This window comes from Lineus longissimus, chromosome 17 (genome assembly GCF_910592395.1).
Source record: "Lineus longissimus chromosome 17, tnLinLong1.2, whole genome shotgun sequence".
In the NCBI taxonomy this organism is placed as follows: domain Eukaryota; kingdom Metazoa; phylum Nemertea; class Pilidiophora; order Heteronemertea; family Lineidae; genus Lineus; species Lineus longissimus.
Window position 1 is genome coordinate 11517100 of NC_088324.1, and position 27965 is coordinate 11545064.

Genomic DNA, 27965 nt, shown 5'->3' on the forward strand with positions numbered 1-27965 from the left:
TCATGAAAATCTCGACGGAATCATACATGTATCTAACCGATTTGAACGAAATAGTCGTATCGACTCATCATTGCACTTTGAGATCGAATTCTGGTGTGATCGAAATATTTATGACTTGTCGAGACGGGTGTCGCTACTGTTGTTTGTTTTTGATAATTACTGTTTAATTGTTGTCTTATCTGCCAAACTTTACTGCTACCATAAACCATACAGCATACCATCCCGGGTATAAAATGCACCCGATGATCTGAAATACTTGCATGACGTCGACAAGACCATTACGAGAAATTTAGGAGGTGTCTTTTTCTTAACTTATTACCGTTTAATTGCTGATTCATGACACTGAGATGAGGTTGACAGGGCGGATGGCACTCCGATCGTCAGTTCGCAGATCTGATTTCCCGGGGTGACCTTATGTTTAAGTGAGCATAAAATGAGCAGACGATGTTTAGATTACAAACGACTGCATGTGGACGAGAGGAAACGGGGGCCGGACACAGAAAAACATAACTCTTGAAACTCCGAGTGCTTCAATAAGCAGATCGGACCGGGAAATTCGTCCCGATAGGCGACAAGGTCGTGGGCCAGTTCGTTATCGGTCGGTCGGTAGCTCGGAAAGGTAGCACTGGCATGACTGGGAAGTGCAATTCATTCGCGCGGGAACGTTTGCGAGAGTATCATTCTTAAAAAGGTTCTGATACCTGATATCGGGCGCAAAGCGAATGTAGGACGAGTTGACGACATTGCAGTCACGCCCGACAGAGAAGGCCAGGTGCAGGCCGATTAGCTCTGAATTCACTCCATATGATAGCTTGCGTGTGCGGTTCAGTCACGTTTGTCGGTTTTAGTTTCTCTAAAATTCTATTGCTCAAATTTAAAGGATTGCGGAGTTCGAGATGTAAACTTAGGACTCTTATTTATTTGTTTATACTTGTACTTGGTGGAGCTCGATCACATCGTTGGACATGAGTGTGTTGTAAAGCTGCCATAAGTCAAAGGAGAATCTCCGTCCCTGTGAGGATATTTTCAAGCCACATTTTTGCCGGATAAGGGTGTTCAAGTTGATGTTCATGAATCAAAGATGACGACTTTGAAGGATATCACAATGGCGAATGTATTAACGATAGGAATATTTGTGATAAACGCTTTTTTCGTGACTTTGACCAATTCCCAAGGATACATACAGCCGAATGGGTAAGTGTACAATAGATGGTTTGTGAAAAAGAAATTTGGCCATTTATACATAACAGACCAATAAAGCCTGTTTTGCCAAAAAGCAAACAGTTTAATCATTTTAAGACACCTATACTGTACAAGTTCATCACCAATTTCAAAAAGCTTTCTCGGCCAAATTATAACAATGGCGTTGTCCCAAATTAGTAGGTCTATCGGAAGCATTTGAAAATCGCGACTATATGTAACACCAATGTTGATAGATGATAATCATGTATACATGTCGTCAAACTATTGGCCTATTCGCAAATCTAATGGCCAGAAAATACCCACATTACTTCAATAATGGTCTCGACGTAACAAATGATTTGAACTTTTTATATGCCTATAGCTGTGTCAACACCAGAGACACTGAATGGTGAGAAAGAAGACCCATCGATGGCTCGACAAGTTTAAATTTGTTTGGCCAATTACCTCAGAAAAGCTTGGCAAACACGTTTCCTAAGTTGTAATGATTTATTGCTCTTTTTAAGAAAGTAATCATGTCCAAGAACTTCTTTTTCCCTCGTGTTCCAATCTCCCACAATCTTCTTCTGTGTTTTAACCCGATTATCTCATATCTGAAGCACTTCCGGTCGAACTACACCGCCGGAAGTATCCTTATGCTGCTTTCAAAAACCCTTCGAAATGGGTCCAACTTACCAGCCCTTTTATATATGATCAGATGATTTGGTGAATCGTAACCGGGGCACTCAGGACCTTTACTTCTCGTGCAGTTAGTTCGTCAAATCAAACACCGTTACTTTAGCTCCTATTACATGTACATGTACTGCTTTTCTGGTTCCATAGCTTTTTAAAAACAGATACTCGAAGTACAGTTGTTCCCATCCTAGCGTATTTACCCTTTCATCGGGTTACCGCATAAGACAGGTTAAGTGGTTTTTTGGTCGAAATATTTATTCATTGGTGCCAAAGACGTAGACCCTTGCTCTCGAGATTAGTTGTAAAACCAAGGCCTTGGCACTTGACATGAAGTGTCCATTCTTGCAGGCATAAGGTACAACTACTTCACTTAGTTCTGACAAATTCGAGTCCAATATGGGTAATTTGGAGTGTCGGTCAATCGACCTGGACTTCATTTAGAATGTTTGTGTTTGAAAGAGTGTTTGAAAGCGCCATCTTCATGCATGGAGATGCTTTGAAATCGACCCCTATTCTTACTCATCATTGGGTAGCGAACATTCACTTAAATGAAGTTCGAACTGCATAAACTTATTGAAAAGTAAGCCCCAATGGGACCAGTACATGATTAGTTGATAATACCTGCCAGTGAAGTATGTATCAACAAGACGTAGTATGGATTACGTCTGCAGCAACAGTGGACCTGCCGAAAGTTAGGACCAGATTTCCAGCCAAGGTGAAGTCAGACCTGGTGAGGTAATGATAGCATGCGCACCTGGAAGAGGCCAGAATATAGTTTACGTTGACGTCTGCAGCAACAGTGGACCTGCCGAAAGTTAGGACCAGATTTCTAGCCAAGGTGAAGTCAGACCTGGTGAGGTAATGATAGCATGCGCACCTGGAAGAGGTCAGAATATAGTTTACGTTGACGGAAAAAGCAAAGCCATTGATCTGTTGATAGAGGGATCGAACGCTTTCATCAATGAAACCAGTAGTCGCGGTAGTAAACACGTTTTTGTTCAACATGTGTGCTACTGATGTTGGCTAGGTTTTTCACTCAATTCAATTTAGTGAAAATTCCGAAGGATAAAAGTTGTGTTCTTCACACCATCAGCCTGCCTAAAAAAATTCCCTTTTTTCATGTGAAAAGATGTGAATTATACGTCCGGTGATTTCTATGTACAACGATCGAACGCCAGTGTATAGCCTACTGTTTACATTTGCCAAAAGAAAGCAGAACGCTCCATCTCAACGATGTTACACAGGCTTTGCACAAAAACTGGGGTGCTCTCAAAGATTGTTTGTTTGAGCTGAGTTTAAAGCAGTTTACAATTACTCGCGAGAGTTTAGACATTTGTAATACTGTTTTTAGAAGATGTGCTGGGGCACAGGTGGTAGAGATCTCTTTCTTCTCAAGATATCGGCCAAGGTTGTGCGGAAAGTGATATTATTAGTAGAATCCAGAATAAGTATATGTTTAATTGAGTTATACCAAGGAACTGCCAGTGGAAGCATTGGTAATTCTTCAGAGAAACGGACCGCTTTTTATGTCTGAATCGACAGGTAGTCGCCGATGTGAATGGCGATGGTGGTATTGTTACCACTTAAAAGCAAACCACAGAATCCAAGAAAATCTGCATGCTTCGTTGGAACCTGGGTAATCGTCCCTGTATCTTCTCGTCTAGAGTCCTGATGACTACATTCAAAGGGCCGCGCCCAAGGTGCGGCTTACTGGTATAGGATCAAGTGGAAGGTGGTGCATGGAGTCGGGCTGTTGTACATCTTTTGCCTTAACACTGTCAATGTATCCTTACCAGCTCACGACCTCGAGTCGTCGCTCCAACAAATTCTTCTCCACCATGATTTGCGATAAGGAAAACTACTTTAAACCTAGACGAATTTAATTCGTTTGTACTAAACTGGTCGAAACAGGATAGACCGCCCCTTCAATCATCTTAACAACTACCATTCAGTTAAGTTGACAATTAGGCACCCTGTCGATGAAAAAAACCCACCCAATATATAACCTACAGTCCGTCAGTTCTGGTTTGTCAATGTCTTCCGCATAATATTGCTGTAAATGAGCCCTCCTGAGAGAAAATAACCTGTTTCTTGTTTGTACAATCACTAAAAAGGGCCAATTTGAACACTTCAGTCTTACACGAAATACTTTACTTCAAGTGGTTTTATTCTTCTGAGAATAAAACCTGATTTTCTACACCATGGTGCGGAATGACAAGACACACTCAGTCATTATAATACATAAAATAGTGCGTAAAGGGTAATGTTGAGGGATCCCCTATACGTACGTGTCTGTCAGTAGATGGATGCGAAGACCCGAACCACAGACGATATTTCACCAGTATATTTCACCAGTATATTACTAATTGCCATCAATTTCAAAGAACATTAGCGTTCCGACCAGTGGAATTTGCACAGACTTATCAGCCCACTGCAACCGACACTGGTCGTGATTGTGACCTCCATGGTGACATGACTGTGATATTAGACACATGTTGACCTTATATTACAGGCGACATGACCTTTGATATTCAAATCACTTTTAGTTTCCGGGGGATATTTTTCTGTTTATACTTAATTGAAATATATACTTCAACACTCACACTAACTATGACCTGGTCATGTTGATAATGAAAAACACAGAGAATAATCGTCACTTGTTGTCACTGACGTTAGCTGCATTATCTCCTGTTTGGAAGAATTAGTTTTTAATATCACTTTTTAGGGTCTTGCTTGTAACAAGGCACTGTCAAATCTGTCACACCATCGGCACTGTTGTGTATCAGACTGACGCTTAAAAGTCACTTTTATTTTTATGTGAAATGACATCCGTTAAATGTCACCCCTCAGGCATGTCAGGTCGTTGCCCGCCCTGAAGCATTGCACATCTTCAATAAAGTTCTTTTCGCTCGATTGTCATTTCGAGTCTTTTTACACATTTCTAAACAAAAAAGACTTTTAAATCACGTAGATGACAAAGCGGATAATACAGGACACAAACAGCAACGTCTGGTTTTAAATGTCAGGTTGTCATCTTTGAAAAACCTCCTTTGCTTACATGCTGGAGCTTCATAGATGCCGAGTAGAGTGTGCCAACCAAAAAACAACAGTCTGCTGATATGGCATAAATTATGACTGAATAGATAAATCGTTAGGAAATATTTGGTAATTGGGTCATTGTTTGCGCATTACATACACCATCAGTTTGTAACTATCACACTTTTTCTTGGTTTAAACAGCTTTCAGCAGACGACATGTCACGCGATTCAGTCGCAGACGACACTTCTCGATGCCATTCAATTCTGATATCTCCACGCACCCCTGTCACACCGCGTATCTTGCGCAAGGCATGTTTTGCTCATGCGTGGAGCGCTACTTTGTTAGACTCCCGTGGCAGTCCATCTCGTCATCCTTTTCATACTGTCTCATATGAGGGACGAGGCCGGTTCACGGCGTTCGGAGTGTATACTTCCTTGTGTCTTCGGAATCAAAGATCTTGATTAAGAATTTTGAAAACGAGTGATGAAATCTTTGAGATAAGCTCATGGCAAATGGGCATATGCATCATAATATTGAGTTGATCCATTAATGAGCAACATTCATTTTAAATAATGTCTAAATCAGAAGTGCATCACGGCCTGACCTGTTTCGCTTGTAGGCTACTTGACGTCATAATGAACCTGACATTCATCACTCTTAACGCTCAAGTGGTCGTCCGTATCAATTTCGAAAAAAACACGTATTATAATAAAGTGTCACCACATCTCCGTGTTTTTACGATAATTATCCGGTTTTTTACTTCACCACTTAAGTGTTTGACAGACAGCAAGGAAATTGGACCCATCACCTGTCTGTCAATATCCTCTATCATTTGCACAGTTTTGATTCTCAGCAGTGACATGGCCGGAAATATCAGTGAAGTGACTGAGTTCTATCTTGCCACCCCTTTTGTTTCTGTGAACCTACTACATGTATTTATCAAATACATCCTTTGCGTTGGTCATCAATGCTTAATGGCAATACTGGCATTTCCTCAGTATACTCTCTTTTCGTAGCAACCGAAATGTTTTGCCTTCGATCTTGAGAAGAAAACCTGCAAGTAAATCATACATAAATCTTACCGTTGATTCATAGACGTATAGTGTACAACCAAAGTAAACAACCACTCCACTTAACTTACTATTTTGACCACAAATCATGTTCGACTAAACAATCATTTATTTCACCTGCATAAGTCTTGATTAGAAAACTGGTTTCACCGTCATCAAGTGTCAGTGTTTAGCATTTCTGGTCATATAAAGTTCACTATGAATTCCGAATTTAAAATCAACATTCTTTTGGAATTCAATGCCAATATGGATAAATAGACGAGTTTTCTATCGCTTTTCGGCGTTGAAGACACAAGGTAGATGCTAAATAGCAACTGAAAGCCTGTTAACTTGAATTGTTAATTTCAACCAGGGAGTTATCCATTGCAGCATCAAACCATGTTAACTGCCGTATCTCAGAAGCCATGGGTTCATCTTGAATCCCTCTGAAGTCAAACATAACCTAACCTAGACTCCCGCAGGGATGGACTCAAGAAGCGAACCCTGAGTCCCTCAGGATGAGACTCCCAAGGCAGACGATAGTCATCCTCAACATATAAGTCTTTCGTTGTAGGAGGGGCGAGGCCGTAACCCAGACCAAAATATGTATTTGCACCTGTAAGAACTTCCCACGTTGGCTTCAAGCCAGTAATAAAGAGTGATTTTATTGCACTAATCAGGTAGCTGTAAATATTTGAATTGAGACTAAATACTAGAAAACTTTGAGGTAAATATACGACTTGTCTCTAATCCAGGGTCGCTTAAGAGGAACTTTCGCAGAAACGGTAATGTTTTCGTGTGATTAATCCTTGGCCAATAACCAACTTTTAATTAAATTAGATCAACAGAAAGGATCGAAAGATACATTTTTATTCAGAAGGTTTCCCAAACATAACATCATGTGATGGGGGTTTCTATGACTATAATCATATACTATACGCAGAATCTAGATTCCTAACATGCTTGATTGGAAACTATAACCATCTCTCAACCAAGCAGTCCCAAAACACGTATACACCATCAACGGGCCCGGTCTGTTTGGTCACCCGAAAGCTAGGAATTGTTGTTATTGGTTTCGGAACATAAAGCATTCTACAAGCAGTTAAATTCTCCTAAGATACATTTAATTAATAGAGCTAACAATACCAACATCAGGGCGACAAAGGTTCCCCGTAATCTTTTATGGACAAACTGCCAACTACCCATAAATGTAAAGGTAACCAAGTACAAAGACAAACCGTAATTACGAACTTGAACCAGATTCGAAATTACGATTTTTTTTCCCGTCAGGATGACACTCATTACTTAGCTAGGTCAATGTTATCAAAATTGAGCTGAACACATTTTTTTCCTCCCATCACACTTTATATAGCACTTCCAGTGCTTGAGTACCAGGTTTTCGTCGATAACGGCGTTATCGTACAAAAACACTCAAATGTGGTAAATGCAATCTTCCATCAGAATGATAGTAACAAACTGAGTCAATATTCTTTACCCTTTAGCTGAGTGTCTCAGTTGTACCACTTCACAAGGAAATACTAATTATCTTGCTAATACTAAGAGGGGCCTTCTTGTTTTTATACGTTCCGTTCGAACCTCTCTTCATGTCTTCGCCTACTAGTGTTCAGGTTTACTGGGATAGTTTTGCATCCCTTCCTTAGGAGCGACCATATGATGTATGAAGTTACAGCGTTTCGTATTTGGTCATTGCAAAACAAGCTACACAAATAGCATTTTTTGGCCGTATTTATTTTGATCATAGCTCGTTCTAGCTCATCCCGCTGGTGTAATGGTAAAAACGCATCTCTCATCGTCTTTTTAGTCGGCATGTATGTCTCCAACCCACGAAACGACTGGTGAACGTGAAGACCATGCAGTCCTATTGTAAACCAGATTATCGGAGAGTTGTCCAGAAATGCAGATCAGGTTATGGCATGTGCAGCAGTTTTAGGTAAGAAACCATGAGGACTATTCACAGTATGATAGTATCAGGAGTGTCGTTCAGAAAGCTAAAGATCATAACATTGGCAGAATCAGCCTCTAGGAGGGAAGGAAGTAATCAAAGGCCTGCAACATGATAACTTCACTCTGTTGGTCCGTCGGAACCATGATCAGGTCACCTCGTGTAATTACGAGAACTTGCGAGAACTTACCTACGCGGCATAGACTTCCTGAGTGTCTGTATTTGCCAATCTAAAGCCCCCTATCATTCGTCTGGCGTCGAAGAAACATGATAAAAAGCTTATGTTTGGCTCATAGGAACAGGAAGTATTTGAAAAACTTTTTCGAGGAAAGAAGTTGATGATGCCGCTGAAGAACCTCATGTTGACTTATTTTCCAGAGTGGTCTACAGAACAGCTTATCGAGAGGTGTACAGAACACACGAGACAACCGAGATGAAGTATGGCTGCTGTAATGGCTGGTCAAAATTTTCACCTCATGACAGAAGTTGCTTAAAACGTGAGTCTGGGGGCTTGTACCCGTTGCAATGTGACCGGTTTATAACATTTGTCACAGTTGTTGTTCCCGGCCCATGCAGTGTATCATACGTGCCAAAGCACTCACTTCGTGATTGATGTGAGTGCCGAGACGACGAGTTTGGAGTCCCCTGGTCAGCCAGTAGGACATGTCCAAACAATAGACGAAACTCCTAAATGATTGGTGTCTGTAAAATTATCAAACGGTCCTGGTGCCTGGGAGTAGCAAGAGCTGTAATCAACGTACATTTATACGAATTCTCCTCGTTCAATAGCAACCAAGGTCAGGTAGCCTCCCATTTGCATGCAACAATTTGCAAACGAAACGATATTGCGGAAAAGGATCAATTCAAAAATGTCTCTATTCTCCTTAGCTATATGCCCAAGCGGCTGTCAAAATGGCGGTCGGTGTGTATCGCCTGGAAGATGTCAGTGTGCAGACGGCTGGAACGGAAGAGATTGTCGGACGGGTAAGTCTTGCATTTGTTTGACGACCACAGGGATAAGACAAAGCTGTTTCTTTCCGTTTCCCTATCGATGGCAACGATGGGAAGGAGCCCAGCTGCGGTTACGGACTCTTTACTATATTCTGGTTTGATTTGGCCTGGGATTGGTAGGCATAGCTTGAGCCTGTCCATAGTTAGCCGTTGGCCATTTCCTTAGTTGGTTGACAAGCAGACAATACACAGCGGTCTTGGCAAGTGGAAGAGTCCTGGTCGTACAGGTTGCGGACAAGGGTTTTCTAACAGATCTTCGGTTTCCTTGACACTCTCTTTGGGTATTCTTGACATATCGACGTATCGGACAACCACTTACGATCGATTGTCGAACAGCCGCTTCATCGCAGCAGCAATTCCATCTATCTCGAAGTAGCTGACGCTACGATAAGACGAAGTCATACCTCTTTCTTAAATGAACTTGGCGTTCTTGGATTCATTTTTGTAGCTCAACTCCGTTTCTGCCATCTGGTTGATTCATACAGCGGCGTATTTTTGTATTGCAGACTTGAATGAATGCACCTCCGACCGCCACGGCTGTATGCAAAAGTGTGAGAACACTATCGGAAGTTACCGGTGTTCCTGTTACGAAGGCTTCAACTTGGATTACGATAGGAAAAAGTGTAAATGTAAGTCGAATGGACTTAACACAAAAACTTGATGCCGCATTGATGCAATTCGCGATGAAAGAAATGGAATGTTGGTCGTTGCCCTGGGAAATGTATTCCGGTTGCAAAGGGGCTTTGTTTGGAAGGGTTCCAACGTAGCAGCATTTGTTCAGCACTTTATATGGTCAGGGCAGTTCATCTGTTCTTAACCTTTGTTACATATATCCACATCTCCGCCAGAATATCTTCATACTTCGTCTCTTTTCAGTATGCCTGAACTGTATAAAAGAATATCAGCAACTTATACATAGCCACACAGCTCTTATGGGAAAGATGGATGTACTTGAAAAGGAGAAGGTAGGTGGTGTCGTGGTGGTGATATGTAGACTTGAACCATCTGTTGACCATCTACTGCACCTTTAAGAAACCATTCAGTGGTTGTTCTTCTTCGTACCTTCGCGACACCAAACTGCTGTCACAGTGGCGATAGGTTATCCCAAACTATAATCCCGAAGTCAGCTTGGCGAATAATCCACAATTGGTTGTCATCAACTAGATAGTGGCATGGTCGTTGGTAATCTGGATCTTTTAACGTGAAGTGCTTTGGTTTTGCGATATTCCTCAAGTTCTGGAAGAACTATATATCTGGTAGTCCCACATGTCTGAGTAAATTTCATGCTACATGTACCTTCTCGTGCGATGGTTTCTTACCAATGTTGCTCATTTTCCAGGAACAACTCGAGAGGAACGTAACGAATGTTCTTCTCTCCTACCAATTCGCCATGGAAAACACGGCCAACAGATACACAGAGGCCCTCAGGGATGTCAAAGAGATACAGAGGGAGTCCATAGAGAAGAAGATCTCACAGCTACTCCGGTCGTATAGAGTCACAAACAAACCCCTCAAGGACCCCTTCTTGGACATACAGAGTGGGACGACCCCACCGAAGCGGGGCGATGTGCCTGTCGCGGCGAGTTTGACCCATTATGAGCCTGATCCATACGTTGAGGAGAGGTTGACTTCACTGAATGACCAGATCGGACTTTTGGAGGAGAGATTAGCATCATGTACGTATAGGTGTAGCCACTCTGGGGTTTTCTTGACCCCGCCGAATCAGATAACACGACCGGATTCGATCAGCACTCTCTCTGAACAAAATAAGAGATTTATTGTGACTTCTTGCCTGTGTTCAACATACATGTAAACTTATGAAGGTCGTCAAAATACCGTGTTATTCATCGTGATCTGATGCAAGGATCTGCCTGACAAGGTACTTTTTCTGCTCGAGAAAGAAGACATCTGTCTTTGTGTGGGGTATACATGCTAGCAACCTCACCTTTCATCAGTTTTCTGTTTTGCCTCTCCAGGTAGCTGCGATCGAGGACGACGTGGAAAATGAGGAAGATATCTTGAAATAGCTGCTCAGTCCTGTTAGCAATACTGGATCGTGTCTCAAGAAAAACGGGAACGAAAAACATGTTGTCTTCATCACGTTTCGAAAGATGGCGTGTTGTGATGACGTCAGAGAAAAAGAATCATCAAGCCGAAATAACTCAGATGGACCCGATCTATCGTGTCTGTACGGATTGTCCGCACGACCAAAATACGAGAGCTTCTGAGTCAAAATGTGCTAAAATGTTTAAAAGTTCGTTTCCGTCACCTCGATGGCAACGGGGTAATGTATAGCTATCAACTGGGGAGGTCGTGCTTATATCACTGTGTTAAAAATGCTAAAGAAGACTACTTATAAAACATACATATACATACTTTTCAAAAACAGTATGAATATCTTGTACCTATTTATGCTTTTATGCGTGCATTGAGTAATGTGTTCAGTTTAGGGCACACCCAAATGGACTGATGGACTCCCAAAAAGCAGTGGCGTCGTGCGCTGCACTCTGGACAATGTAAATTGCTGCGTAGGAGTGTAGAATTTAACACTCAGGGTTACCACGCGTCCGATAGAAGTTTTAGAAGTCGTTGAAGTTCAAAGCGAGGCTGGGGATGTAGCAAAGCGATGATCGCATGATTGGCTCACTAGGGATTTGTCGAATGTTGTACTCTTGTAAATAAGGTTGTGATCTCTCTATAACTTCATTATTTTACACGTGTAGCAAGAAAATGTCGTTCTTATTTCATTCCTTTTAATCATTGCTTAGATGATACTTATATGCGAATATAAAACTGCAACATACGGATTGGCAGTCAAATAGAAAGACTTAGCAAGAAGAAAGACATATCAAGAAACGAGTATATTTCGAAGTCATTTTATTCATATGCAAAATACATCAGGTTCCAACGGATTAGCGACTTGGTTCGGGCAGATGAAATGAGCAATTTTTGAAATCTATTTTTTTTACAATACGTGCTCGAAAATCAAAACTCGGGGTCAAAAGCTAATCTATCTGTAGAGCGGGGCGCTCTGAAACGTCCAGCGATTTATCCATAAAACATATCTCCTCCCGGTATCTTTCTTTGTGCGAACGGCATTAGTAGAGCATTGCAGGCACTCAAGGTGCCTGAACACGCTAACGGATGACAGGATTTCTAGGGACTTAAACCAGTTTACAGAGTATCTTCCACAACGACACGCCTGTATTCAGAAAACGTGCGGCTTAATTTAAACTAAACCCCAAGGGAACAGCCTGAGATGCACCATGATTGACATTATTTAGTAATGCAAGGGGATTCACATTGATGATAGTGGCCTACTTTGGCAACTATGAACTTGGTGTTACGAATACAACAAAATAACCGTGGAGAGAATGTTTTTTCATTAAAGTTGCTTCTTACAGGTACATGACTATCAGTCTTAGGCACACAAGGGGTATTGTCAGATTGGCACAGGTGATCGACACGCGTCTCATAATAAAAACCAAACAAAATTGAAGAAAATATCTTTGGCCACGCGTGGACGAGTCTGGATTTAGTGACGTCACATCCGTTTCAAGGTCGTTTGTTTACCTCCTGCGGCCGAATCGGAGCGTCTGCATCCTGAAGCCACTCCCGTGTTGTTTCTGTCTCATGCTGGCCAGAACATCAGCAAGGGCAGAGATGGCCCTGTCGTCTGATCGTTTGCTGTATTCTGAAAACGTATCAAATTAAGGTCAAGGTCAATATCACTCTGACCTGAAGAAGCTTCAAGCAGGGCGCGAAAGATTATATCTTCCGAATTCCACTCTAGATAATATGTACTTGTCTAATTGATAGGTCTGAATTCTCTATCTGAATGACCCTAAATGGTTAACTGGAAGGCACCATGTGCTTCTAGCAGGGTCAATGCAACAAAAACAGTGTAAAGCTTCATTTTCCAGAGACGCGTTCTGGTTTTCTGCAACACCAGTCGATATTGCCTCATGCCTTAAGGGCTTACCGAGATTAATGCATTTTTTAATGCGCATTGATGCGGTCTGATCTTCTTCACACCCCTGTTATCAGTTTAAGGCAAAATGTAGTAAATGCAAATAACATTTTGGTCAAAGGAAGTTTTAATGCTGTGTTTACTCCATCAGCGCGAGGCACCTACGTTGACGTTGAAACCTAACTTGGTGCTATCTCCTACAGCGAAATAAATTCCCTCGTTTGCGTTAGGCTTAGCATTGGAGTTAAGGCAGACGTTGATTGAGCAAACTGGTCCAGTGATACCGGCTGATGAAGTCACCCCAAAGTAATGTCTTGTGATTCGTTCGTTCCTACAGATTACACCGGCGACACAGAATTGAACGCCCCTGGTTGGCCAACATAAGTGGAAGTATCCCCACATTGTTTACGTACCTTTTCCTGGTTCCTCGTCAATAGTATTGGATTCCCGGGGGACGTTGGGGTCTTCTAATTCTCGAAATCGTAAGTGTTTAAGTAAAAGACCACTCAGACCACCTGCAAGTATAGAATAGGAAAAGCTCTAATAAAACCTTGACTTCTAATTGCCATTTCTCGATGGCCACTTTACGACCATATCGACGAGTCGAGAAGGAAACCCACATTTATTTTGCGGTAGTCCCATTTACATACAAAGCTCTTGTGGTCACTGCATTCACAGGCGAGTTTTTTCTAGAAGCCTCTCCATGTTAACTATTTTATGATATCACTACGCATATACGTATATGTGTATATGTGTATGCACGACACCTTAAAAAGGTGTGTAATAGAAGGTTGAATTCATCATCATCGCTTCCCCTGGTTCAGTCACATTGTGGCGCAAAGATAACACTGTTTACTGTAAACGATATCAAATTATCTGGAAGAGGACAGATTGGTGCATGGTCAACGCTTTTCCTCTTCCAAGTATTGGTCATTCTTGGCAGAAACAGAATTTGTCAAAGGCATAATTTTTCTTGTTTGGTCGAAGGATTAGTCCGCCTGTCTTTACCTCTGGCGCGGGCGGATGGCGTAAAGGATCGAACACAAACAACAATTTTTGTTGTGGTCGTCGATCAAAATACCTGATTTGACCTTTCCCTTTATGTTGCACGGGAAGAGGGCAATTGCCTCCAATTTTCTCATTGATTGCCATTGTTTAGGAGCCATAGTGTGCTTGGGATGAAATAATATACTACTTTGACAAACGTTCAACAAACACCGATACGTCGATTCTTAACTCGGAGAGTTTGATATCATAGGGTGTAAGCCATGTATGAGAGCCTTACTGCACTCATAGAAATAAAGGTTTTGAGTTTCTGAAAAACCTCAGATGGTTTTTCGGCCAACACCAATATGCACCCTTGTACATGTTTTCCTCATTCTTTTTCTAATCTGATATATAGAAATAATGAGCTTACTAATTGATATCAACTATTTGATTACATCTTCAGAACAAACCACTACCAGTCTAAGATGCAACAGCGGCAATGTTTGTAAAACAACGAACAAAATCGAACGTGGCAAGAAACGAATTATTTCAATCACTCGACGATATTGTTTAACCACAGTTGCGTGATGACATCAATACAGAAGTTGAATAGGCTACCTCCCCGTCCAGTGTCGTACGTGCCGATATCGAAGTACGAGTGACAGGTTGCCATTAAGATATTGTGATGGTAACACGAAAACCTAGTTCAAAGAATTAGATCTCTGCGACAAGAAGCGGGGTTCGGACCATGGTGAGCGAACAAGGCTGTCACTTCTGGCTTTGCCAACCGTCCTGAGGCTGGAGCTGATAGTCCAATAGCCTCTCTGGTCATTTTTCATGGCCTTTAGAACGTGTTCAAGTGAATGGGATGATGACACTATGCAACATGCCAGCAAAACACCGACTTGCGCAGAGGGGAAAAGATTCTAAATATCAATCGTAACCCATGTAAACCTTCAATTGCTTGATTGTCGAAATATATATGGTTGCGCCAGTTGTTGTGGAGATCTCGGGTGAAGGATTGATGCTTTGATCAATCTCAGTGGCATGTGATGCACAGTTACCTGTTTCCGATCATTTTGGCTTACCATCGGATTTACGCGTCCAATTTCACCATGAAGTCTGACGCAGTACCCCAGGAATAGGCCTGGGTGGTTCCCGACTGCACATCCCAACGACAGTGCTCGAGAGCGCGACTGGAATTGCGTGGATGTCACTCTGGCAAGAGTGTGGTCATTTAGCCAGTGGCTAGTTCAGGAGTTTCTCCTTAGATCCGACCCCGTGTCGCCTCTTGATATGCTGTCCATCTGTTTTTGTGCCAAGTCTCAAATGCAACTGACAGGAGGACCTCGGGGAAGCTGCACGCGAAAACTTAGTTAGGATGCCTTGGATCTCGGTAAACAGACCTGACAACGAATGATAATTCCCTCCCGGGAATCCACATGGTATAGCTGTCGGTAAGAGCGATACCTTCGATGTTACTTATGCCCGCTTGGATCAGGAAAGGAGTACGAGACTTTGTTCCCCTCGTTTCTCAACCCAAGGCCACCATGCACGTTTTTTCGTGTATATTTGCGAAAAGAGCATGTCCTGAATACGAGGTTGGTATGAACACAGGATTGATGATCCTTGACAATAACACGACCGGAAGGCCATAGCGTCATTTGAGAATGACACCAGAAATTAATTTCTTTTTGGAAAGACTCTACCCGGCAAGAAGACTTTCTCGCGCTCTGGCTTGCATGAAAGATAATATTCGGGTCATTATCCTTCAAGGCGCAGCCCTGCAGTCGGACACTGACATGGTCTTCCCGCTCAGATGATGGCAAAACAGGTTCTGTATCTCATCGATACGGGTTATAGTAGTTTCTGTATCCGCCAAAAGTGGAATCACAAAGGCTGAATATGAATGCGGATGTTGATTACTACTTGGAGAGATTTCGCGCCACTATATTTTTGATGATAGGTTCTCTTTGCTATTGTCAACTCCAAATGATTTTTTGTTGGCCTGCGGCGAAGATTCTACCCAGGCATATTTCCTCAGACTGGATGAGTTGATAACACCGTTGGAAACACTTTTGATGAACAACCGTTTTCGTCGCTGTGTTGATGAAAATATGACTTGAGTTTCATATTTTAATAAGAATTTCATTCACTTTATCTTGCTTGTTAGGCGATTCGCATTCCGTAAAACGGGACCCGATCACTTAATGTCATTTGACTCAGATACGTGGTAAAGCAACAGGTACATTAGATTTGACATGGAGTCGGATATCTAGAACAAAATGTTGTTTTGGTCATTATCCCGGACACCTCTCTCGCCATTGACGTCATACGCAGAGCTAAAATATCACCTGCAGCCCAATATTTTCATTTATAATTAATCCACTTTTCATCAAAAGGTCTTTGGTGCCGTAGGGGACAGTTTCGGTGAGTACTTTGTACATTAAAGATCGAATATCGGAACCTTTCACAAACGTCCGAAAAGTTTGATTTCTGAGTCGTATCGGAAAAATTTCAGATTTAGACAATTATTTTGCGCCCCGGGATAGCCAACATTGTGTCATTTTAATTGTGATCGATACTCATGTGCAAATATAGCCATCAGGCAGAAAACATTAGATGGTGTCTAATGATACCTAATGCCAAAACAAGTTCACAATCGGATATATAAATATCAAATGTCACATAATTGCACCTTCTTTACTTTACAAAACGTTTCAATAAAAACTTCAATTTGTTTGTGAAGACAGTAATGTACTAAGTTATAGATAAACTTGATTAAATTCTCAAGTAGTTTCTGTCTTGTCACTTACTTTTTAAACAGAAAAGGTAACTTCGGACTGTTGTACGGCGTATCGTATAGCTGAATGAGACGTTATCAACATAAGTGAAAATAAGGCGTTTTCAATCATGCCGATCTACACTTTATCGGCGTTGAGCGTAGGTATCCCTTCTCAAGGATGGAGATTGACGCCCATCACCGCCGATAATAGGCGTGTTTTTGATATGTCTGACACAAAATGGTTCACTTTTTTTGAACTTATATACCTCCATAACATTGGCCCCATTGCAGGTCCAAAAGAAAGCGCAAGTGCTAATACTTCATCCTTTCCTCACAAAGCTTATTTTCCAACCATTTACTCAGTAAGTAAACCAGTGGAAACGTTCGCCTGCAACATAGTAATTTCTTAACAAACAATTAAACAGCATTTACTAGGCGCCACTCTTGTCGTTTTCTGTTAGGAGGAGGAGGAGGAGATTAGGGAATTGTTTGAGTCACGCGATGAAACGCTTTGGAGAAACTTTAACTCTGTTTGACACCATTTCCCTCAAGCAAGAATATAAGACTACGGCTACGATGTATGAGCCAATCAGAAGCTGTGTAGGACTTACCGAGCCGGGGCAGCATGTAAGGTGTCTTCTGACTCAGCGGAAGTCTCATATTCTTGCTTAGAATGCCTGTGGCGCCTTTTGTCAAACTTTTCACTCAATGGCAAAATGGCACGTACTGAGACCGATATCGTCTTGCACATCACTGATTTCAGCCCGTTTCACAGGTGATAGATTCAATATTCCATATTTAAAAAGGTGAACGAGACTCGATATCAGTAATGAATTCTTTATGGGGTTAGAGGCTACCTATTGCTTTAATAGTCGGATGGTCAATAGATTGTAACAAATGCCGTGTTTTTGTTTCGACGGAGACATTTGATACACGACATTAGAATATGATGGCAAAAACCAGAATTTGTATTCTTCTTGTTCCAGTTCTTATACATTGTTGAAAGGTTAACGTCATTTGATACTTTGCCGCCTGCCTACCTGATTTTGGTACTTTGTCGCCCCTGTTGTCTCTATCCATGTGTTCGCCATTTAAGCTGCTGCATTCTGCCTTGGTGCTCATCACCAGGACACACACGAAGATCACCAAGGCTATGTGCAGGTACATCTGTTCGCTTGGACGTGACATCTTTTCTGAAAGCAAAAAGGTTTTAGAAAATGAGTAGGGAAATAGGCCCTTACTGCTCTCCCCTCAAGTAAATCTGGGATGTCCGCAAGACAATTTGTGGCAAATCGAGTGTTCCAGGCGCCGCCATTCGTATGTCTTGACAATTCACCATATCATTCCATTGCCGAAGATCCAACCCCGAATGATTATAGTTAAACGGCCCTATTAGAAAAACCATCCCGTGATAAAACCATTAGTGCGATCTTCTAAGCAATTTCCTTGCGTTTGTTCAGCAATGCTCTTTTTCTTACAGAATCTACCGTTACCAATCAGTAATCAGGGGCCGGTTGTTTTTCGCATGTTTCTTTCTTCCTCTGAGTGGAATACATGTACATCGTGGTTATCTGACTCATTCAAAGACAACGATATTTCGCAGGTCTCGGTGACAGAAAACTGCCATTGTTTTATAGGTCAATTGCTAGAAGTTTTAAGCCGTATCAATTGGCGATTCTACATTACTATTCTTTCTATTATTCTTTGCTGAGTCCGATATATGAAGGTTTAACTATCAAAGAATAGGAGAGAATTGTGATTGGCCTCGGCTTCAAGTATGGGGAAAAACGTATCAGTACAAGGCATGTGCAACCTTTTCGCTGCCACGAAGTATGTGTCAGGTAATCAAGGAGGTATCAATGTTCGCATCACTCGACAACCTGGACATTGGTCGATTTTTAGCCCGATATTTGAGGAATATTGCCGATGAGCAACTCATTTCTTGTATATATTTCTGAACACGGAGAACATGTAAGCCTTCCCTTGTGTGTACATATCCTCCCCATTATCATCATTGCAATAGACAATGGTAACCATTGGTCGATTGAAATGCCGTCGAACACGGCACTTAAGCTCCTCTTAACGTGATACCGGGACATGTAGCGACTTCAAATCTCGTTCCATCCCCTTAATTGCTCCCTCGTTGAATATCAACGTTCTTACTTCTTTTAATTGAAATTACAACACGACTCGAGATTGTGTCAATTGTGATGAGGTCAAACGTCAGCGCCTACCTACATGTAATCAATTTTGCCATCTAAATTCGATCGGGTCTGCAATATTTTATCTTTCTGTTTTTGTGTCTCGAGATGTCTCGGCGGGTTGTCGCATTCATCTACATGCAGAAAGATCTGATCTCGAGTATATACAAATTGCTTCCCTTTGCACAACTAATCCCAAGCTCAATAGCTTAAATATCGAGAGTTTGACGAAAGTGATAACCACGTCGTACATCTTCAATTGTAAACAGCCTTTGGCAATTTTGCCATCATCGCTATACGAACAGTTATTTTCATGATTTGCATTAGAATATCTCGCCTAGAAGTTCATGACATCAAAGTCAACGCCTAAGGATTGAAGAAAGTCAACGCCTAAGGACTAGAATTAATGTGTCAATCTTTTTAAATACGTGTACATGTACTGTATTATTTTTAGCAAAGATACCTCATATCGCAGACAATTCGAGCCGATGGTGTAAAAACTTGAACAATCGTTGAACTACAACCTGTCCCTTTGTGGCTCTACACCACCTGGCGAAGAAAGAAATCGCAAGGAATTTTCTGTCGAAGTTTCAGGCAAGATTCACAAGTTAATAAAGGATAAGAAGTAGTAATGGATTGTGATCTCCTGACTTTTTATTCATGGTACATGCCAATATTTGGTCGCATCTTTGATGAAGCAACACGTCGAGAAGGGAACATGCAGGGGAGCTTTCATTGGCTTCTTCTGCAGTCATGTTACGATGGGGACTGATGCCTTTTCAATTGACCGGGAACTCGCTGAAAACGTTTTTTATGGGCACCAGACTCACAGTCTGCGGACCATATTGATATCACTCATGTTCTGGTTTCTTTCTTCCTGTTCCAATTCCACAAACATTATTGCGGGAGTTCTCCAAAACAGCTAAATAAACCAAAAATCTATCGCCCCTATACCACCAAACATAATCCCATCTATGTGTACGTCGCAAAAGACTTTTCAAAATTCGGATCATTTCGATGAATTCTAGTTTTTGGATGAGCCAATTTGTGCTCTAATTTATGTTTACTTTCTTGCAATAAATATACATGTACATGTAGAGCGACATCCGCCGCTAAACCTCACCAAGCCTTCTAAAATGTGGCTGCAACTGTTTCTGCAACAAAATAATGGCCACACTGTCCATTTTAAACTATAGGTATAGTGAAGGTGACATGCCCTTCCGACCAGCCAACTTGTATCTACCACTCAGCCAAGTCAATGCACCGCGAAGAGGGTTTGTCTAAGCAAAATCCGTGCCCACCATTCCGGTACACTGATCAAAGGATCATCTTCCTTATTCCAATTGTTGACTCTCGGGCCGGTATCCATGGTTAAGGACATTCTCCTCAAATAAAAATGGGCTGCGGGGTTTTTGTCAAGAAGATTTTATTCGCTTATATAATTATATGCTTGGTACTGTACCTATAGTTGCTGTGCCTACCTGTGTATACGCACAGCATCTTTTGACTACACAATAAAATAATCATGTATACATGTATTCTTGACGACAATCTTCAATTGGATAGTCATATCGATAGCTGTTGGTCAGTTAATGACAGTTTCCGATGCAAAACCGAGCTATGCCATGACCATTCATCCGAACAGTTCATTAAACATTCATCTTGGACTAAATGTAACAGTGTTTGCCCACTCACGAAGTTGAAAGAGCCGACGGATATTTGCTAATGCACAGTATGGATGGATCTATACTTGATAACACTTGACATGACAGACGGAAATGTATTGGTATTAGGCTTTCTTTGGAGCTAACGTTGGCGTTTGCTGGTGACCAAAATATAGTGTGTCATCACCATCCGATCTACATCCAAACCGGAGATAGTGACACCGGCAAATTTCGTCTTTATCTAACCCTATTGTTTGGAAATGTGATAATGTGCCAACTAGCAGCCAGTTTCGTCAATGATACCGAATACTTTGCAGGTGTATTCACTTTCAGCAAGTCAGAACGACAAGAAACTCTTTCAGCAACAAATAGCGAAAATTGATACACCCACTAAAGAAAAAGCATTGGAAAAGTAAGGGGGTTCTGACATGCGCTATAGGTTTTTTACTCGTTTCAAAATGGGACCACTTTTTTTTCTTTTTTGTCGATAAATGAATAATTAATTGGAGAGCGCGCTTAATGGCGTGATATGGGAATTTTCTCGATTTCAACGGTTGAGCTGCCAAACTGGCATGAACTATCATCGGCAATCCGCGTGGTTAAACTCGCTATAGATCTAGAAAAATGCAATTCACAAAGAAAACGTTAAGCATTGAATTTCGAAGAGGTTTTCCTGGTTGGTTCGATTGGGAACTTTTATAGTGTCTTCAGTGAACTTCCTACGTTATTGTACGTGTTCAAAAGGCTCAATTGCACGCAAAATGTTCTTCAAGCCAATAAACCACGTGATTATCTCCTAAAAGCAGGTTTGGGACGCCTTACTTTACGTACATAGTTTCTTTAGTACTTCGTTGTTCGGAAAAGAAGTTATGACTTTTAGTTATTCTGGTTATTAGTTACTCTAGATATGAGTAATTCACTTGAATATCAATTGATCTGAAATTAGTTAGCGATAACCATAGTCAATCCATGGATCCGATGTAAACTCCTGATAGATTCTGTTCTAATTAAACCCATATATGTCACTCAAAAACCCAAATAAGGTTTCCAAGCACCAGTTATTTCATTAACAGATGAAACGGAGTTTAAAACCTTGAAGTAAACCTTACGGTGTTTAAGAAATGACGATGAACAAAAAGTTACCTTTGAATTCGAACGGAGTACTAAAAAGTGATCTCGCTTTTCAGAGCAAATCCGTTAACACTCCATATCAGTTACATCAAATTTATTATTTGAAGTAATACGTTTTTGGTTACATGTAGTGCATTCGATTTTCGACTGAACAGTAAACAGTTACAAACCGGCATCGATTCCTTCAGCGGTGACAGTGTTTCTAAAAGAAGTTAGAGAATACCGATGTGATTTTCTCAACCAAGACAGATGTATTCCGTCATGAAAAAGGCTGTACTATATGCACTGGTGTAATATTACACTAGTTCCTCCTATGACGGATTTCCTTGGCGGAGGTTTTTTCAGTCAGTCTATATTCTTTGGGTTGCTGCGAGGGAAGAGAACGGATTGTTTGTGTCAAAGGTTACTTTGGTCGTCAGGCACTTCGTAAAATTTCGAATTCGTTGTCATTGACTATAAGCTCTCCACCATGCGAAATTGCAATGGTGTTGAATCTGAACCCTGTCCGATATTTATAAGCATATAGTACGCCATTGATGTCTTCCTTGATAATCAGAATCAGACAATCTTTCAATAAAATGGACAGGAAAGGCAAGATTCTGCTTACATTAAAGGTTGGTCACGCAATGACGCTTTCTGGCTGATTTCACAGTCACGTGATTGGGTGTTGATTTATTGTGTTTATCGTAGTCTCATCAAGACCAGCCTGGCCCTTCCCACTAAATAACCATTGAAAGACGACTCCGAATGTACAAACAAATGTCCATCAACGAGTATACTACAATCCAACCTCGCGTTAGGGATTTAATTGTTGAGAGAGAATGGGGATGTATAAAGCAACGTCTCCTTCCGCAGGGAATTCTGCCTTAGGTCACCACGAGGTAGGCCTGCTGACACCAAAAATAGCTGATCCTCACCTCAAAGTGGATTCATCGAGTTAACACCATGTTTCCACTCCAATTTGGAAATTGCTTCAGTTGGTTTGTCAATCTGACAGATTTAATCCACAACAGCATCTGTGACACTCACTTCATAGACCACTAATTACCAAATGGAAGTAACAAATTAGTCCAATGCTATAGTTCGTTACTTAAACCTGAAAGTAAGAACCGAAGGGATGTTTCCACGCCAGTTGTCGCGACTAAAGGATTGATATTTGGTGGCGTTTCTCAGGTAGACACATCAACTTATGTCACCAAAGGCACTATTTTGGACTGCAATAGCGGCCAATCAGCAGGCCTCAATATGCTTTTTTGGTACAGGAAGTAACATTGAACACATCTGATTGGCCCAAAGTATATACTTGGGGTCGTAAAAGTCTTTCTGAGGAAAGTCGCGAATTGGAATCAGTGGCTGTGAAAGATGAATATAATGGTCGATCTATACTTTCATCTTCTAACCTTGCTTTCACTGTACTGGAACAGTACCTAATATGTACCTCTGACCTTGACAGTAAATAAAACCTTTAATGCAAACTTGTAAATGATTGCGAAATAGAAAATCAGAAATACCAATATGTATTTCTAACTCAAGTTGACATTTAAAATTGGATTGAAGTCGCATTCACGTTTCACAAAGTCATATTTTGTCATCAACAGATTTTGTGTCAAAATTTACTGTTATCATCGATCAGAGTTTAAGTAGGGGTTGTTTTGTTTGGAGTGTTTACATGTTTGATGTTGAAATGTTTTGTCAAAATATATTTTACAGAAAACACTCTGTTATGTGGAATGCAATATTTTGATCATAACACAATATCTCAAATGGATTCCAATTTGTTCCTTTATTACTTTGTAAAGGTAGTCGTTGAAAGAATATTCTAGCGTTGAAAGTGACTGTGTATTTTTTACTGAGAACAGAAAAACAACGAAACGTTCAATCGGAATACAAAATTTAGCATGTTTTTGTCTTAAATTTCTATGGCGATGTACAACCGTCACGAAATAACAAAACTAACAGTAACCTACACAAGGACACTGAAATCCATGTCACATCGATTCCCAATGGTTCCATTTCGGCAGATGTCAGTGATCTCATCTAATTAAACAACTGGTTGATCAAACAGGAGGTTGAGATACGAAACCAATATTTTACTTTAATTGTGGTTTGCTTACGTTTCAAGTGTAACCTCCTTATTTCATTTAAAGGGTCATATTATATGGATACTAGCACTAAGACGATAAAATATTCTTTCAAAGGTATCGATCTCTATGGGCGTGTTTTCAGAAGGAAAGCCAGTATGTGCCATTAAAATAGGCATATTGAATTTTCCTATCGACAAGGGTAATGATCATCTGAGCCCCATTACCACGACAAAGATAATAGGTTGCCGCATGTGCGCGACATGCTGAGAGAGATTGTTAACAAATTTTTCGACGCAAACTTCACATGCGTAACAGTTCTATGCTGATCGTAGCAAAAAAAAACTGTTATTTAGCAACGAAAATTGACCGGAAGTAGACACTGGCCGATATGGGTGGTAAACAGGGGGTTTTTGATTAGTTCGATTCTGAAAACTGTGCTGACGAAGCAAGATTTAGCCAAAAGGGTAATCTGACTCTCGCAGACCAAGCTGAAGCGACATTGACGTGGAAAATTGCACTATGGGAATCTTGATCACATATTGTTTTTGTACACCTCAGGAGATGAAACCGATCACGCGAGACACGCCGAGAACACCCTGGGCCAAGTTAATGACCGAGGTGACGGTTTATCCGTAGACTGAAGTTTTTTATCGTCAAATTACAACAAAAATTAATGCGAATAACTATTAGAACTGGCATTCTAATTTGATAAGAAGGACTGCAATATATTTCAATTTATCCACTTATCCCTTGTGTATCTTTCCCAGGTTTAATTCTGGTGGTTAATCAAGGCTTAATTGAGATGAGAGCTCGTACATGGCCCCTTCCCTCGGGGGCCGGTGAAGGTCGACGACGAAAAAAACCTGTTCAAACGACTGGTTTGACTTCAATATTTCAAGTGAAAACATCATCTTTGTCTTTAATCTTTGTCATTGTGGAAACCCTACAGACATGGCTGATGTGAATTTGAATCAAATTCGTCTTGGCGGGGGTATTTTCTTTGAAATTAGCCGTATCGGTTAAAAAAGATTTTGCGAAGGGTCTTTTTGAGAACATGTGTCATCATGTGTGAGAAAAAGTAAAATATTTTATCTATGTTGTGGAAGGTTAATATCGACGCCCTAAGATAAAAACAGCAGTCAACTTAAGACGTACTAAGTTACATTCAGGTGGTACACTTCAAAAGTGAGGCCACCGACCCTCAGGTGTCTTGTCTGGAAAACATCTTCGTTTCGAATTTTCAGTCTATTTTCTGGGCCCCCTATAATTTCATTTGAAATAAAAATGCTGTTTGAAAAAGGTGAGACGTTGTCTGAAGAATATCCGAAGGCTTATTAAAAAGAACCCGAATCATGTCGGTGCAGCACATTATTCATTATGTCGTGTGCAGGGGAGTCATAGAATAAGACTATTCATGCGATATCAAAATGACCCAATATCATTGCCGGTTTATCAAAAGTCTAGTCTAGGATATATCTTCGATAATTAACAAGAAAGTTGATAAGCATCTGGTGCCGGACGACAGAAAGACTGCTCTGTCCATCTGACACCTGGGTACATGCTTGTGGTTGTCATATTGGTCGTCCACGCTCACGCACAAAAAGCCTCACAAAGAAATATTTCAGTAAGAATTATCTAACTATGTACATGAGAGGCGAAGCAAGATTCACCGTGCATGAAATTTCTTCGCAAGGCACAGCCTCAAGTTGCTATTCCAAACTTTAATTCCGAGGATGAAAAGAGGACGTATCGGTTTGACCACTCTATGACAACCGGACCATATCCCGTATCATTTCCATGGGATGCATGTCGGTTACTTAATGAGGACCTTCCTTATTCTTTCTTTGTAGTCACAGACAAAGGAACATGTGAAGGATTATACGTGTCTTGATTCCTGCATTCTGTCTTTGATGACCATCCTTTGAAGAATGACCCCCATATATAGTTTTAGAAAAAGCTTGTGGTTTAAGACTTGTCACGGAAGTGCTGAACAATAGCGCGTAGCCTTAGTTCCTAGATCCGCCGGCTTATTTGAATCGTTTCCCCTCCGTTTTGTTCACAACAGGGTGTGACTATAGCGGCTACTAGTATAAGGGTATTCCTCGTCTGCATCGTCTTGGGCGTCTCTGTTACGGTTGTTCATTTATAACTTTTACAATGGCGAAGTAATTGGATCGTCAATTGCAGTGGCAACTGAATCGCTGCAGTGGAACCAGTCCTTTACAGATTCACAATATTTTTCATATTTCTCTCATTCATAGCAAAGTGCGGTCCAATATGGTCATCATCGTCAACCTACCAGTTTCAATCAATGCGGAAGGAATCTTAGACGTCGATTGATTTTCGTAGCCGTTTTTTGAGAAATGTTTAAAAATTCTCCTTTTGAGGACTCTGAATCAGCACTGTACGATCCGCAGAAGTTGGAATAAGATAACCAGATTTTTAAAATATTTCGGCATGCGCCTGAATAAGCGTCATTGTATTTTTACGAGCGCTTCACTCGCACTATTATATTTTTAAGAGTGCTTCATTATATTTTTACATGTGCTTTTCTATGTACAGATAATACAGCAATTCATCATATATTTCTAATTTCTTCTCTATTTCTAAAAAACACCCTCCCGTAAGAAACCTTGCAATTGAATTGCGTTTTCATGTCCTCTAACCAGTTAGAGATTTCTTCCCGATTCGTCAATGTCACATTGACCTTTACATCACCTTTTGTGATCAGTTGTCATCAGAAAAAGCACGTGTCCTTTCACAAGGTTGTGACGAATCAACGTAAATCAATGCAGTGTTATGTTCGCCCATGCTGGCTCTTGATGATCCGTCAGTTTCATATGTTTCGGCCTGCCCTCGCCAGATGAAAGACAAAGGTTTGCGGGTTTCAGTACTTATTCAACTGGTTTCCGTTGATTTTTTACCAGACATTCGCCCTTGCATTATGCCGAAAATCATAGATGTCTATTAGGCATGTCGAACTGACAATTCTCATATGTCTGTCAGACATCAACCAGTTGATATTTTGATAGACATATATGTTTTATGTCTATAAGATATCTAGTTAGAAAGTTGACTTATATGGGCATCAACTTGTGATGTCTATACATCTAAAGACATCACCAGACCTCCTCTAAGAAGAAATTGCAGAATGTCACAATCAATTATAAGTATGTTGATAAAGCACTATCTCGCGTCGTAACGGTAACAAGTATAAATTGAACATAAGTGCAAGGAAAGTGATCAGAATTCGGTTCCGTCAGATATTTTACGCTTTGATACGTGAAAACACTAGAATTCGATATCAGTACAAGTAAACATCTGCATTAATAACTTGAATCATCGTATACTTCGCAAGAGAATAAAAACAAAATATAGAAAACAATTAATGATTGTGCGTCAATATAATGCACTCAAATCTAAATGTATACAGTAAAAACGAAATTAATGCAGTTTTATTAGCGATTTCAATGAGTTTGATGCGTTTGACCGGAGGCCCTGCTATAGTTACGTACATGTACTCGGAAAATCAAAACCATTAAATGCCAAAATCCCTGATAAATCGTTAGGGAAGCATGAGAAAGAGGCCAGAATAATCGAGAATGTGAGATCCTTCAGCATATAAACCTTGCAATTGAAGTATCATACAATTAAAAGAAACAAGAAAAACTAAACAGTGACGATACCTTAAGGTTCGAACGTGATTTATCTCCTCATTACCCACAAAGTGTCGCCGGCGTATCGCCTTAAAAGATCTAAGTAACATAAGTTAGGTCGATCATCGAAGCTCTAATTTGGAAGCGACATGATTTGTGAAAATGTGCAATATTTCATGAACTGGGTTACATAAATTCATCAGAGACTTACGAAAAACACCCATTATCTAACGGAAAATGTAGAGTAAATCAGACTATGACAAAGTAGCGGTCTATACTAAGACAAACTAGGTCTGTATTATTAGTAAGAATCACCATGCATTGATAATGAAAAGTTAAACATTGAAGAGAAAAAGGAAAAAGGAAACATGACGAGGTCCTACCTTGCATCCACCCTGCTTGTTAATTCCAGCAAGTTACAACAATCTGACAGTTTACCGAGTTCGATACTTATAACAAGGGGCAGACGCTCGGAATGCTGAGCCGCTATTGGCAGACGGGGTGCGGTGTCACAGGATTCGCGTGGTGAGCTTGTACTGCTTTGAATTAG

The 27965-nt window shown here is 40.8% G+C and overlaps 2 protein-coding genes across 2 annotated transcripts; one reads left to right on the forward strand and one right to left on the reverse strand.

The window, feature by feature from the left end:
- The first annotated feature begins 555 nt into the window (after positions 1 to 555).
- On the forward strand, positions 556 to 11793 carry LOC135501750 (signal peptide, CUB and EGF-like domain-containing protein 1). The gene is made up of 8 exons (XM_064794026.1): positions 556 to 1194; positions 7786 to 7914; positions 8305 to 8423; positions 8815 to 8910; positions 9444 to 9566; positions 9814 to 9902; positions 10277 to 10613; positions 10914 to 11793. The coding sequence occupies exons 1-8, from the start codon at positions 1082 to 1084 to the stop codon at positions 10943 to 10945; spliced, it is 1038 nt and encodes a 345-aa protein (XP_064650096.1). The 5' UTR covers positions 556 to 1081; the 3' UTR covers positions 10946 to 11793.
- A 4-nt stretch (positions 11794 to 11797) lies between these two features.
- On the reverse strand, positions 11798 to 27907 carry LOC135501751 (uncharacterized). The gene is made up of 4 exons (XM_064794027.1): positions 27799 to 27907; positions 17720 to 17872; positions 13321 to 13422; positions 11798 to 12631 (listed from the first exon to the last, which is right to left on the reverse strand). Exons 1-4 carry the CDS (start codon positions 27803 to 27805, stop codon positions 12507 to 12509), a joined length of 387 nt encoding a protein of 128 aa, XP_064650097.1. The 5' UTR covers positions 27806 to 27907; the 3' UTR covers positions 11798 to 12506.
- Positions 27908 to 27965: the final 58 nt, after the last annotated feature.